Below are 15739 nucleotides of genomic sequence, written 5' to 3'. Positions count from 1 at the left end.
CACATTCTTTTTTAAATCAATAGTTACATAATACCTTTCTTTTTTTTTTTTTTAAAGATTTTATTTATTTATTCAACAGAGATAGAGACAGCCAGCGAGAGAGGGAACACAAGCAGGGGGAGTGGGAGAGGAAGAAGCAGGCTCATAGCGGAGGAGCCTGATGTGGGGCTCGATCCCATAACGCCTGGATCACGCCCTGAGCCGAAGGCAGACGCTTAACCGCTGTGCCACCCAGGCGCCCCTACATAATACCTTTCTTGATTTAATAATGTCTTCTGAGTGTCTCAGTTAGGTACTCTCTCATATTCTAACCTTTCTAAAAATTCACTTTCACTTTTGTCTTCCTCTAAGTAAGTCCTCTTTATGGGACAGTTTGATCTAAATCACTGTTAGAAAACAGTAAGCACGCAGCAACACAGTATATTTCCCTTATCTCACAGTAGAAAGGCTAAAGTTACTTTCTTAGTTTGGGTTCTTGCCTTCCTATCCCACTCTTCATACACAATTATTTCTACTGGATTTTCTTTCTTCTCCCTTTTTCCCTCATGCCCAACTAAGGATTTCCCCAAGTGTAATTTCAAGGACCACATACATCAGAATCAGCAGGATTCTGGATTTCAATCTAAATTTACCAAATAGCAGAAGGTGGGTAGGGCTGAAGAATCCTCACTTTAGAAGTTACCCAGGTGATGGGGCGCCTGGGTGGCGCAGTTGTTGGGCGTCTGCCTTCGGCTCAGGGTGTGATCCCAGCGTTCTGGGATCGAGCCCCACATCAGGCTTCTCCACTAGGAGCCTGCTTCTTCCTCTCCCACTCCCCCTGCTTGTGTTCCCTCTCTCGCTGGCTGTCTCTCTCTGTCAAATAAATAAATAAAATCTTAAAAAAAAAAAAAAAAAAAAGAAGTTACCCAGGTGAGTATAATGCACACAGAAGTAGTCTGAGAACCACTGCCCCAAACCGTGGATTCTTCCCAAAACACACAGGGACTCGACCAAATTATAAACAAGCACCAATGGCATGGTGGCCATTCTCTCTTCACCTTCCTTTTAAAAAAACAGAGGGAAGAGGCAAGAAAGCGTGAAGAGTGAACATGAGCTGAATATGAGACATCAGCATTAATGCAGACTCGTCAGCCCTGCTCTGTGGCTACTGCCAATTACAGTAGCCAGACCTGCAAGAGGACTGATTACATGTAATTTATAAAAAGTAAACAAGCTGGGCGGCTTGTGAACAATGAATGGTGATATTCAAGCCAAGAGGTAATAAAAATCATGAATAAATGACTCGACATCCCCCTCCCCACCCAGACAACAAATGGTTGTACTCTGGCTAGGATTAGCAAGGGCAAAAATGAGTATTTGAGTAATGATTTACATGGCAACCGACCCTTTGAGAGAGATTTTGTCTATAAAATAAACCCTAGTGAAAGAGTTACACAGGACCAACCTTTCATGTTCATAAGCTCAACCATCTCAATGACTGTTCTTCTCAGCCTTACTGAGGTAAAAAAAAAATTATAAATATTTGGTTCTAGTGCCACAACACAATCCTACAGCTGAAATACAGTTGACCCTAGAACAACACAGGGGTTGGGGTGCCAACCACTCATGCAATTGAAAATCTTCCATATAACTTTTGACACCCCCAAAACTTTACTAATAGCCACCTGTTGACAAGAAGCCTTACCTATAAAATAGTCAATTAAGCATGTTTGATATGTTATATGTATTATATGCTGTATTTTTACAATAGTACTTTTTTCTTAATTTTTTTGGTATTCTAGGCTACGTGGTTCATCTGTGAGTTTTTCTTTCTCTTTGTCTTTTATTTTTTAGGGGGGAGGGGCAAAGAGAGAGGGAGAGAGAGAATCTCAAGCAGGCTCCATGCCCAACACGGAGCCCGACTGGGCGTTCAATCTCATAATCCTGAGATCTGTGACCTGAGCTGAAATACAGTCAGACGCGTAAGGGACTGAGCCACCCAGGCGCCCCCGTCTGTGAGTTTTTCAAACTGTCGCAAATCTCCAAAACATTTTCCGATGTGTTTATGGAAAAAAGTCCACGTCTAAGTGGACCCATGTGGTTCAAATCCGTGTTGTTCAGGGGCCAACCGTATAGCTTTTGAGGGAGACACAGGGAGGAAAATAAACTAAGTAACAAACATGTAGAAACTAAGCTTTATGAAGAATTTCTCTACACCAAGGTTTCTCAACTTCAGCACGAAGGGCTGATATTTTGGGCTACATAATTCTTTGTTGTAGGGGCTGTTTGGCACAATGCAGGCCGTGCAGTAGCAGCCCTGCCTCACTAACTAGCAGCCCGTAGTACCCCCGCTGTGACAACTAAAAATGTCTCCAGACATTCTCAAATGCCCCCCACAAAATTACCTCCCCACTCCACTAAAAACCACTGTTGCACACAGAAGCATCATGAAGAAAAGTCTGTATTAATAAAATAGCTCACATAACATATCTTTGGCATCATTAAAAAACTCATGATTTCTTTTAAATATATAAAATATATACCTTTTGAGTATATCACCCTATTTTTCCATACATTTTTCCATTTCCAGGGGCAAAAGTACAAAATCTTAATAATATTCCAATATTAAACAATATTGGAATCCAAGCCATTCCAAAGGGGACACATAATAAAATGACTGAGCAGACCCCAAGTATTTATGCCCATTTAACAAAGCCAACATATCCATCAGGCACAGGAGGCACCACGCTAGGACCCATGGGACTTTTAGGAGCCCGTGAAAAGTGTTTTTACATTAATTTATTTTAAAGTCAGGATAAAAAATGAATATAATAATAACAATACCAGCTTGGAACATACTCATCTTTATAGTGACGTAGTTGCAACATACAATTTTTACTCTTTTTTTTTTTTTTTTTTTTTTTTTACAGAGGAAGGGGGGCCCACAAAGGCAGAAGCACCTGGGGTTCACAAGCCACCACATGGCCCTGCCACCCGAAGGGGCAGTAAGCAATTACAACAAGCAAGATGATCAGGAGTGACAGGCGCCGTGCCACGGAAACAGCAGAGCATCACAGGAGGATAAAGCAGATGCTGGCAGCCCACCGCGACTACGTGTGAGAGTGCTGGGAGTTCAGAGGACGCTCCGGGGCAGAGAACGAGCAGAAGTGAGCCTGGCTGTGAAGGCAGACGGGAAGACCTAAAATCCCGGGAGAAGAGAAGCACGGGGCAAAGGCCAGACCGACAGATCACAAGGCCAATGTGGGATGTGGCAGTTCAGTACAGCTGGAGCGGGGTGAGGAGGCAGCAACACATACTAGGGGAGGCACGCGCAGGCACCCCTCGCAACGGGCCCTGCACACGGAGACAGGAGGTTTGGGCATTCCTCAGGCCAAAGGAGCTGCTGCGGAACAGCTTCACACTGGGGAGCGGTGTGCTCAGATTTATGCTTCAGAAGGTCACCCTGGCTTCCTTAATGAAGACAGTCGGGGGGGAGGGGTGTGGAGAATGGAAGGAGAGAGGCCACTGACTACTGCAGCAATCCAGAAGAAAGGCAAAGGCCCCTTAGCCAGCAGAGGTCAATTAACTCAAGAGATATTTAGTGTGTGTGTTTTTAAGAGAGACGGAGAGAGACCATGCATGCGCCCGCAGCGGGGATGGGGTGGGGGGGGGGGGAGGGGAAGAGGAAGAAAGAATCCTAACCAGGCTCCATGCCCAGTGGGGAGCTCCACATGGGCGGCTCAATCTCACGACCCGGAGATCATGACCAGAACTGAAAAGACCAAGAGTTGGACGCTTAACCGACTAAGTCACGCGGGCACCCCTCAAAGAGATATTTGGGAGGTAAAACTGACAGGACTTGTCACTGGGTATGGAGAGTGAGGGAGGCACAACACAGAACACCTCTGGCTTAAGCTACTGGACAAGGGACGGTAGAGCGACTGACAGAGGAGCAGTATAGGGAGAGGATGACAAGGCCTGCTATGGATATGCTGAGTCTGGGGTGCTGTGGGGGACCTAAGTAGCTATGGATCTAAGCAGTTAAAGCCACAGATGTGGAGTGAGAAACAGACTGAGGTAAGAGCCCCTGAACCATCAGCGTATAATTCAAGGCCATTTAAGATCCAGAGATGGGCTTTAAAGGTTAGAAAATGCACGAGGTTATAACAATTATGTGTAAGTTTGTAAGAATTTTGCAGAAACTGAGAACCCAGACCTTTTATCAAATTTTCAAAGGGGCTCATGAACTCATGTAGGATGAAGTCGCAACTAACAGCATGAGATGGGGGAAGAGGCCTTGCAGGGCTGGCATTAGAATGCTGAAGAACTCCTACACAGAAGGAGACCAGAGCCCGGCATCAGGAAAGCATGGGAAAGCAGATCTTTCCATCAATGTAGTCAGGAGTTCCATGAAAAGCAAGAACGAAAAAGTTCAAATCTAGTTCTGCTAGATCTGGCAACCAAGAGGTCACTGGGCACCTCAGAGGGAACTGTTTAGGTAAAGGTAGTGGAAAAGGACACAGGCTCTATTCCATTATGAAATGAGTGGCAGGTGGAAGCAGCCAAGTGTATAAAACCCACTCAAGAATCTGGCTGGGGACGCCTGGCTGGCTCAGTCAGTAGAGCATGCAATTCTTGATATCAAGCTTGTGAGTTCAAGCCCCATACTGCATGTGGAGCCTACTTAAAAAAAAAAAAAAAAAAAAGTCTGTCAAGGAAAGGGGGAATAGAAAAAGAGTCTCACTGCAGCTGCAGCTTTGAAAATAGAATCCACCGTTTAAGTTTCTGGTGAGAAATCTCTAAGCACCTTCATTAAGCCTTCGCAGAGTCCCTGAATTCACCTCCTTTTGCTAAATTCTTCTAGAGGTTTATCTCAAACATCATTGATCATAATATAATTTGCAGTACTAAGTACATCCTATGTAGCACACGAACTCCAAAAAGATGGAGACAGAGCCCTCTTGGTCCTCTTTTTCTGAATTCTACACAATACCTTGTTCACACACAGCAGGCATTCCCTCAGTGACTGGAAGGATCTGACCCAAGGGGTGACAGATCTGGCTCTGCCAGAACAGCTGGTTAACGTGTATGACCTGGGACAAATCAATTAGTCTCCCAGAGGCTAATTTTTACCCCCTGTAAAACAAGGAGGTTGGTTTCTTGACTAAGGAAGAAGGAGATCTGTATAACTGGGAAAGACACTCACTCAATATAGCTTGTTTTGGTATTGCAAACCACAAAGAAAAACTGGATAAAAAGTCAAAAGACAGCCAAATGACACATGAAAGAGAAATGGGTTAGAAAGGTTGAAAAACTAGATTAGATGATTTATAATTTTACGTTTAAAATTCTATAATTATCTGGTCATGTTGTTCAAGAGATCGTGCAAAGTATCACACCGTACGTTCAGACACAGAGAACAAATGCCATCTTTGTCCTCTGGAAACTAATATCCTATTACAAACACTAAAGAATGATAACTGAAGCCACAATTTTCTTTGTAAACAGATCATGTGTATGTACCTTCTACTGTGTATACTGTGGGCCATTATGAAAATCATCGAGAAAAATATATCAAATATAAAAATATATTAGGCTTGCTTTTCCTTTTTCGACTACTTACTTAGGTGAAGAAAAAGAAAAAAGGAATACTGTTCAAAAGCACCAGTTTAATTTTGCTCCCTGTTCTTCAGAGATAAATGACCTATATACCCAGTGAAGATTACTCAGAAGGCTTTGGTTTTATGTAACAGCATCACTAGGATCAAATTACCTTCCCAAATACTTTGCATTCTTACTGGTTCAGTATTTCCTTTTACCTTTTCTCAACACTTCAAACATTCAAACTTGAAACTGACAAGGAGGATATGTAAAATGTAATACTCCTACACAAGTCGGGGTCAATTATAACTTTGCCAGAGGGAAGGGGGTTCAAATAATACCTCCTTAACTGAATGAGGTGATCATTCCTCCTCAAGGTCTACCTAACGCCATTGGAATTCAAAACACTGGAGGGAGCATTTTACCAAGTGTTTCTCTTTCAAGAGTGGAAGATTAAAACTTCTCTCCCGCTAATCAACTGGTCATCCCTCCAACCAGAAGCACTTTCATCTTGGCTGCTCTGACTCTGGCCAAGGCACTAATGGGAATATGTGATGGATTGGAATTGAGAAAGCACACCAGGTACTTAATTCTTTAATCAGGTAGTCATCTCAGGGAGGAGTTCTGCTACTCCGAAAGTGGCCTGACCACATTTCCCAATACAGTAGTAACTAAAAACTGCATTTCAGGAGAGGAAAACAATCTACATGCTGGGTGGAACATTATTATTCCTAGTCTGGATTACCACATTACAGGGACAGAAATAACTCCCTCTTTTAGAGAAAAGATGAAAGAATGTGTGTAAAGATTCTAACACAAATACTCTGTGATACTGGTGGCTAGGCTTACATTACAGAGAAAGAAATGAAAACAAAGAGAAAAGAGCAAGAGGGTAGATAGAGATCCACAGGACAAAGAGTGCTTTTACCTCTCTCCCACTTAAAGAAAAAGTTAGCAAATAAAATGTTATAGCAACTGGCTAACTGATGTATTAAAAACAAAAATAAAGGGGCGCCTGGCTGGCTCAGTCAATAGAGCATGCAACTCGTGATCCCTGGGTTATGAGTTTGAGCCTCACACTGGGTTTGGAGATTACTAAAAAAAAAAAAAAAAACTAAAACAAAACACAAATAAAAACAACAATAGATTGAGTTCTCAAACTTCTCCTGAGAGCTAATGTCCTTTGTCCTCATTTCACAAAAGCAAACCTTGACTAAAATTATATTTACCTGCTTACTTCATGTATAATAACTAAATATTTGTAGGCAAATGACAAATATTCAACTCAACCAAGCAACAGGAAAGTAATGTACAAAGCCGAGGTGTCAACTGACATTTCCCCCCCTTCTTCAGACCATAGATGCTCTCCTCTCACTTTTCTCCTGAAACATAAAGTGGAATTTTGATGTTTTCTTTTTCCATGTGTGGCGTTTCTTAAAGAACATATAAAACTGTTTTCAAAAAAAATTTAAACTACACGAGTCAAAGAAAAATAAAAAAGGGAAAAGAAAAACAATGAACAGGATAGTTAAAGCAAAGTTTAATATTTTTCTTCCTTTAAAAAAAAATGACCTAAGATTTTTACATTGAAAAGAAATATTTGGACTCTCCGTATATTGTTTTTAATTCATGGAACAATGTAGCCATTTGTTTTTTTCCTTTTAGGACTTTTTTTTTTCCTTTTCAAACACAGGGAATTATTTAGGCCAAGTATGAATTCAAAGTAAAAAGTTGAGAGAAAAAAGAAATACCACCATTAAGAAAAACTCATGGTGAATTTGGCATTCTTTCCAGTGTATAAAAATAAAACTCAGTTTAGAAATATGATAAAAATTTCTGAAATACACATAAAGGAAAGAACAATTAAATGATAGAAAAAAATTAAGATAACTCACATTTCCCCTTCTAGGAGCTCTATATCTTGCAACTTACATCTTCATGTGCAGTTTGCCTATAGCGGCTCTGCTAAAAACAACCACATGGAAAATTTTTGTTCCAGATAATACTGCAGGACGGGGCTTGGCAGCTACAAGTTGTAATCAGGACGCTTCAAGAGCTAATGTAACAGAGATAACAAGCAAACATGCATTTCGGTGCGCAGTGTTAACTATTTTTCACAAAGCAGGCTGAGAGAGGGTCAAAAGCTGTTAGGTTCTACCTCACATGCCTTCAGCAATGAGAATTATTCTCTTCAGTCAGGGAGAGCTTTGCACCTATGAATAAAAGAACTGCTGAAAATATAAAAGATTCTCTTTTCCAGTTAAGGCATTCTTGTATTATTTAAGGTGTTTACACATATAAGCCTGGAACGGTCCAAGGGACTAAAGTGACTTTTCCCGGCACTTCCCAGTACTTCCACAGGCCTGAACTGCCACCTACTATTCAGTAAGACTCCCCAGCCATCTACTTGGCAACTGAAGAGGCTACTTATTTAATGGATGTGGAAATCCACTGTACAAAGAGCCACTTTTCCCCAGGAATAATCTAAAGAAGAAAAGAATGCTAATTTTATTTGTGCTTGTAGCCAAAGAGGGGAGAATAAAGAGACCTGTGACTTGATAAGTTTCCTGTACTCAAATCCATAGACTGAGATAAAAGGAGTCACAGAAGTGTTGGGACTTCAAGCCAGAGTTCAAATGGCAAATTCAGATGAAGCTCTAACTTGGAGGAAATTAGCCACCATGTTAATCTGAGGAATGTGAAATGAGAGAAACCCCTCCATCAACAGTCAGAGGGGGTTTAAGGAGACCCAATGGTGCTATTCTCTTTCCTCCAACACGAGCTGGCACTCACACAGCTGGGCTAAGATGGCTTCCAAAGTCCAAAATAAGACACTAGCCCAAGGCAGTGCTGGCCCTCTCGCTGGAACTCAGGAGCAAATGAATCAAAGGCTCTTTTATTCTCCCTCCCACCAGAACATGCTCCCTCTCGTTGTTGTAAACTAAATGCTTGCCAGAATGAATTATTTAGCTAAAACAGACATAAAGAAATCTTAAATAACACATGTCCCTTGGAATTTTAATAAGTTCAGGTGACCAAACGAGTTGTTTTGTTTGTTTGTTTCTGGTCTGACACATAATATTCACTTGCGGTCAGGATCCTATCAGGAGCATTAGGTCATGGCAGAAACAGAACCTTCTCAAACTCGACTTCACAGCTGACATCCACGCTCCATGCTTGAAACTGAGGTGTTCTGAAGCTGTTCTCTTCACTAGGTTAGCTAACTCCATGCAAAGTCTTTGTTCTTCCTTTAAAACCAGGCTTCCCTTAGGGTTTGCTATTTCTGCCGGCAGTACCTCAGTTCTTCCAAGAACAGAGCCTGAAAAGTCGTTTGTGAACCCTTCCCTGGCAGCCCCCTTCCATTCCCCTCTCGGTCTGAACTCTTAAGCAATTATTGTCTGAATCATTCATCTGGCAAGTAATCATCTAAGGCCTTATAACATATGTTTTGTAAAATGATTTAAATGTAGGTGCATTTATAGCTTGTCTTTGCAAATAGATTAGAAACTCCTTGAGGGCAGGGAGCGGGCCTTTCCCTCCATTGTATTCCACACCTGACACATTACAAAAGCTCCAGAAATACCAGTTGATTTATTCAGTCAACAGGTAATCGTTGCACTTCTATTCTGAGCCAGGCACAGCTCGGGGTGCTGGGGACTCCATGACACCATGACACCCAGAGCAGCAACTCCGCAGCGTTGTACTCAGTGAGCCTGGGTTCTGTTAAGGCAAATGCTGGAGGGTCCCCAAAGAACTCTGCTTAAGCAGTTCCTCATACGTTCACTGAACTATTTAAGATGAGCGAGAAATTAACATTTATTTCCCAAAAAAGAGGCCTATTGAGAAGCTCCCCCCTCTGCCTCTCACTGCCAAGGAAATATCTAAGGAATGTTAAACCACAAGAATTTAGAATCTAGATTTGCATGCCTCTTCCCCATTTTACAGATGAGAAACTGAGGGTCACAATGGTCAAAGTATCACCTGGATAACGGCAAAGTCAAGTCAAGTCCAATCCTGGGTCCTGACCCTCAGTCCAGGGTTCCTTCCACAGTAGTACAATTTACTCCAAATCCTTTAAAACTAAAGTAGTAGTCTACCTGCTGTGATGTCCCTTCTCCTGTGTTAGTTTCTGTAAGAAAAATCAGGAGTGATGGTATTCGATGTTTTGAATCTATCACCTCTTAAACTGCCTCAATCTGCAAATTATCAAGACCTTATCTACATATTTTCCATGATGACCACAAAATATGGAATTCTATTGGGGCACCTGGCTGGCTCAGTCGGAAGAGCATGAGACTACTGATCCCAGGCTGATGAGCTGGAGTCCCACGTTGGGTGTAGAGATGAGTGAAAATAAACTTTAAAAAAATATATACATATGGAATCTTATTTAGTCATAGAAAGTACTTTGTTGTTTTATTTTTCTTATTTTTAAAGCAGACTTAATAATGGCAAAACACACTGAAATAACCAATTCAGCTGTCAACCAGATTATCCAAGTATAACTGTTGTCATATTATTGTATTTTGTTCAAAACGATCTTTTTAAAAAATTTAAAACCAAATTTTCAAAACAGCAGAATTCTAAAACTACCTTCCAAACTGATAAAATTTCCTAATGATGATTTTAAATCCCAAAAGACAACAATCAGATTTAGGAATTCAGCAAGTTTTCCGTGGAGAGTTTTGTACTCATCATTAAGTTCAGGCACAATGAAAGAATTAACTATCATTACCTATCATGAAGGCTTAATGTAATTGGTAGCTGATGATCTTTGTTAACAAAAACAGCGTTCCTGCCACATGAGAAAAGATAAAAAGAAAACATTAAGAATTTGAATGGATGTTTATTATCCTGAAGTTTTCAAGAAAAAAATTCCCTCGACAGAATAATTATGCTCCTTCAGTCACTGTAAGCAAAAGCTTCAGAGTCCCTTGATTACTACTGGTAATTGCAAAAAAAAAAGTGCAGGAAGAGCTTCCAGACATCACAGTCCCATTTGCTGTAGTGACACTACTGGGCAGTGACCTAATGCTTAGCACAGATCCTGGAGTGCTCTTGAACAAGGAGACGCTAACTGTGCCTGCCCGTACCCCTCTCCTCCATGTAAGATGCCAGGTGCCCACCTATACGAAGAGGCTATTTCTGTTTCTAGGCCCATTTCCAAAACCAGGGGCATGTCCTGGAAGTCCAGACAAGAACCATCCTATTAAGTGACAACTGAAGAGTGGAGCCCAGGCTGGGTGCAGATTACACACGAGAGAAATGGCCGAGGTCTTGCTCCCAGGCTGGCTGGCAGCTCCCAGGCTACGTTGGTCTGGCCTCAGAAGCAGGTTCTCCTGCTGAGATCGCACACCTGCCCAATGCTGACAGCTGGGCCATGGAGGAGCCCAAACTTGGTGTCCAGACTTGAGGCAGGCCACAGGGAAGCTCTTCCTGCAGAGATATGGTGATAGCCAGCTGGCCTGAATCAATCCTTTGTTTTCAGACTTACATTTTATCTTGGCTGAAATTTCAAGTCCTGATGAAAATCCTACCATTATTTCAAATGGCTGATTTATCTTTAAATAACTCTTTAAAAATCTGAGCACCACTGTTGAGTGCATACTACCAAGAGTTTACTTGTTTTCTGTAACCCTGGCAACAGTGATCTGTATATGTTTCCACTCAGGTCCTTAAAGTAAAAAAGCAGCTCTTTAATATACAACACAGGACAAAAACCAAAACACAGTAGTAGCAAAATTGAAAGAAAGCATGAACATTTTCACCTCCACCATGAGTAGACTTCAAAAAATTCAGAGGATAAAATACATACAAGAGGTTCCCACCCTTTTCCAAACAGATACAGAAAAAAGTAAAGAGAGATGAAAAGGTTAGGGAATCTATGCACCACTCCAGGCTTTCTCTGTTTTTTATGTCCCTTTCACTCTCTCTAGGAAATTTAAGAAAAGCTTTCATACCAGAGGAACACACTAGTGTGCAAAGAAAACAATGCTGGGTGAGTTGACTATGAACAGTAAACATAAAATGGAGTTGTAAATGGAATGCATTGGAGACATAACATGAGATGACTTTAAAGATAAAAACTAAAACAATTTTTTGTCATGTAAAAGCCCTTAAGTATCATCTTAGTCAATGTTTGGACTACCCTAAATATGCTGTAAACAGTGAGACAACTGTCAAAATCCCATGGGCCAAATGCTCCCGAAAAGAATCAATGCTCAAACTCCCTGATGTCTCCTTTAACAATTACAGTACCAGTCATCCAAGATATCTTTTCATAGCAAATTCATTCATTAAATACTATTACCAAGCAACATTTTGTCTACTGGATGGCCAACAATGTTTCCTTTTACCCTTTATTTTCATAAAGATTTTATATGAAAAGAAAACAAGAATGCATGAATAAATGCATGTCTTTGAGGGTCAAAGCTGCTTTAGCAAAAACAATCTGAATTGGATACCAAAGCCTAAAGATCGATAACCTGGAAATGTCAAAACTTCTGGGCAACGAACTTGACAGCTAAACTATAAGACAGGCCTCATTTTAACTTAAACTCCAGTCATCCTCTGGGACCCCTTAAATTCTGGTAGCCACCTGGCACACTGTCTTCCTGGGCCATATGCGTGTATAAAGAAAACACTAGTGCTCAGCAGGGCAAGAAAAACCCCACCTCCCCCAAGCTGCTAGGCATATTCTTCCTCCTGCTGAAAACACAATTTAAGGAGCCCGCTATCTCTCAAGTATCCCCATGGTTTCAGACTATATTGAGCTTGTTCCTGAAAGCATTTATTTAAAAAATAAATAAATAACAGTCTGCTTGGGCACACAATCTGAAACCACTCTAGGCTGTTGGCTCACTTTTTCACATATTCTTGCCTCATTTCCCCAAAGACTCGGGAAGCTGCTTGAAGGGTCTTATGTTTCTTTAGCACTACACATCTTGTCCCCAACTCGCTCTTCCTTGCATTTTCAACTAATATTCATAGACTCCTAGAAAGTTATAAACTGAAAGGAGCTTTAAAGATGATTTACTCTGAGCTCCACTTGAAATGAACTAGATGAGTCATTAACCTTTTATAGCCCAGTTAGGCAGATCTGGGTTCAAATCCTGTCTGTGGCACATTCTGGTTACAGAAACTGTTTTCTCATCTGTAAAACAGAGATAATACGTACCTCACAAGACTACTGTAATGATCATATTTTTTTATTTGGGACTTCATTTTCTTTGTCTTTGCTATGACAATCTTTTTGGCTGATTTTCTTCCTAAATCACATTACATTAAATTGCAAGCCCACTAGTCAGGGCTTCTTTCCTACCGTATTTCTAATCTTATGGTGCCTAGTCCAGTTGTAGGCATCTTTTGAGAGAGCCATAAACCAACCATGTGAAAGAATGCCTTAAGTCTCTATAATCACTACCTATTTAGGCAAATGTACTGTCCTTCACTTTCCTCCGAGAATCTACTTAGATCTATGTGTTTCCTAAACCGCCTCTCAAAACAAATACACCTATCTCCCTAATCCCTCTTCTCACACACATACAACCTTCTTTTTAGAACTAAAGAACTAAATCATGGCCTTCCACAAATGCGGGAATAATGTTAGCATCTTTATCAGAACATTCAGGAAACTGTGATAAGTAAAGAGACAGGATCTGGAAGGGTTCAAATTTCTGGAGAAGTTTCTTAGGATGTATGGCGTCAAGTTCTTAAAAGAGAATTACTTGTCTATAACAAATGCTGGCAGAAAGTGAACCAGCAACTCACTGGTGAGCCGGTGAAGTTAAATACTGCACTTCACTATCCAAGCAGTGACTAATAAGATTAATTTGGGTTTTAATATTGGGTGTAGATATCCTTCAACGAGAAGCAAGTTCCATTGGAAGTGATGGCCCCTGACAGTAAATTTATATTTAAGGAGGCATACATTTTGCTTTTGAAAACACATTTTACTAGACAAACATTGGCTCCATATGCCAGGACAAACGTGTCATTTCTTTCCTTTGCAGAAGGCAGCGACAAAAGAACCAATGGATGAGAAGGGGATAAGATTCTAGACCCCTGAAGAGGACACAGATTTCCACCAAAGTAAAAGTTGGTTCTTTCAAGGAATATTGTTCTTAACACCTAAAATGGTTTAACACATAATGAGCATCTTGTATCAATTACACCAATGCCATGTAAGTAACCCTGGTGGCCTGGGGAAGGGCCACAACACACGGAAATCCTACTGGCCTCAGCTGGCCCCCCTCCTGCGAGGCTTGACAGCGCGTCCAAGGCGCCCAAACACCAGCCGCCAGGCTCCCCCCAGCGCCCTCCTCTCGCAGCAAACTGCCACGGCTCTCGGGCCAAACTCCATCGTCCCTCGACTCAAAACCGCGAAAATGCGAACCCTGCTAAGCAAACGGCAGGGCGCGTAGTAACTTTTCTCTCTTTTTGCACGGATTTGAGATGCTGGTTTCTAATACCAACTTCTCGGGTCCACAGTCCACAGCTTCCCGGACGCAACGCACCTCGGAGGGGGGAGACGAGAGGGAGCGCGGACCGAAGAGAGGGCTGTTGAGTTCTAAAACCTCAGCGGTTTTCCGGCTGCGGGAAAATCGGTATACAGCAGCCCCATGGAGATTAAATGCACACATAAAGAAAGGAGAATGCTTTTTCCCTCACCTCTACTACAAGGAGTAATAAAAACATGCAGCAGGCATTAGGTGGAAATCCCGGGCCCTCCCACGGGCCGAGGAGGCCCGCAGAGCAGGCCGTCTGGAATCTGGAGGAAGAAAGTTAGCCGGCCAAGTGGAGGGAGGCCAGGGCGTGAGCTTACAGCCTCGGTTCCGAGCCTGCCGGGAAGGGGTCGAGGGAAAAGAGATGGGGGACTAAGTGGAAGAACCAGCCCCGCGCGCGGCCAGGGCAGCGGTGCGGGCGGGGAGGCCCAAGGAGAAGCGGCCGAAGCTCTACTTACATAACGCTTCAACTTCTTCTCCGGGGGGGACTTGCGGAGCCATCCGGAGCAGACCACTTCGCCGCCGCTCATGGTGCGCGCCTCTCCGGCTCCCGGCCGGGCAGCGGAGGGGCGGGCGGGCGCGCTCCCGACACAGCCGACGCCTGCGGGCGGCGCAGCGGCCACAGCCTCTCTCTGCCGAGGCGCAGCCGGAGCAGACGGGACGTGCGGGCTCCGCGGCGCGCTGGCTGTGCGCGTCCGAGCGTCTCCCGCGCGGGTCGGCGGACGTGAACAGAAGCAGGCAGCGTCGCCAAGGCCGACACCTCGAGGCAGGGGCAGCTGCCGGGCCGAGGGCGCCCGGGCCTCTTTCAGTGCGCCCGCCTAGCCGCCAGGCGCGCCGTCCCGCCGGCCGCCTCAGCAGCGCTCGGGCTCAGCGAGACTCTGCCCCAGCCCGGAGCCGAGCCTCGGTCCCCTGCGCTCCGCCCCCTAGGAACAGGACCTCCCCAGGCGCTTTCCGAAACAGACACTACGTTGCACACGCGCGCACACACACTCTCTCTCACACAAGGACACACACACACACACTCACTCACACAATGCCCCCGCGCGGCGCCCACTCCGGCTTGCCCCTTGGTTTCGGTGCGCCCGGCGCGATCCTCTCCCTCCCCCTCCTTGGGAGAGGGTGGGTCACTTCCCCGCAGCGCCCAGGAAACGGCGGGGAGCGGACAGAGGGAAAAGGGAAACCGCGAGGGTCTCGTGCGGGCGCAGGGCAGGTCTTGGGCCACGCAGTTTTGCCGGGGTGGCGGCAAAACGCGGGGCGTCGCTGGGCGGCTGGTGCTGGGCAGGGCGTAAGTCCCGCTGGAGGGTGGGTCCCCTCTCGCCGCCGCCGGAGAGGGCTGGGAGCGGCGAAGCAACGAGGCACTCGGCTACTCGGCTCCGGGGACCGACCCCACTATCCTGTCCCCTCACGCTCCTCCCGCGCCGCCTCCCCCACCACGGGGCGCGCGGCAGGTTCAGAGCGGCCGGGCCTCCCCTTTCCCTCTTCCTTTCCTCCTCCCCTTCCCACGTTCGGGCCGGCTCCGGTTTCTGCCCAGACTTTCTCTGAAACTCCGCCGGAGCGCTTCCAGCCAAAACAACAAGGGCCGGGGGCGGAGGGAGCGGACGGAGGGAGGGAGCGAGAGAGGGAGGGAGCGGCAGTCCGAGAGGCACCCTGGGATC

General features: G+C 44.3%; 1 protein-coding gene across 5 annotated transcripts in view; it reads right to left on the bottom strand.

Moving 5' to 3' along the window:
- GAB1 (GRB2 associated binding protein 1) overlaps window positions 1–15643 on the bottom strand; it is a 123410-nt gene extending 107767 nt beyond the window's left edge. The window contains exon 1 of one of the 5 annotated variants that reach the window (XM_026499410.4): window positions 14543–15643. In XM_026499410.4, coding sequence (XP_026355195.2) covers window positions 14543–14614 — 72 coding nt within the window. In that variant the 5' untranslated portion in view covers window positions 14615–15643. Of the gene's footprint in view, window positions 1–7475 lie in introns of all 5 variants that reach the window. The other 4 variants (XM_026499407.4, XM_026499409.4, XM_026499408.4 and 1 more) reach the window with 4 other exon arrangements.
- Window positions 15644–15739: the final 96 nt, after the last annotated feature.

This window comes from Ursus arctos, unplaced genomic scaffold (genome assembly GCF_023065955.2).
Source record: "Ursus arctos isolate Adak ecotype North America unplaced genomic scaffold, UrsArc2.0 scaffold_11, whole genome shotgun sequence".
Taxonomy (NCBI): Eukaryota; Metazoa; Chordata; class Mammalia; order Carnivora; family Ursidae; genus Ursus; species Ursus arctos.
The sequence above is the reverse complement of the archived record's forward strand: the minus strand, read 5'-3'. Positions and strand labels throughout refer to the sequence as shown.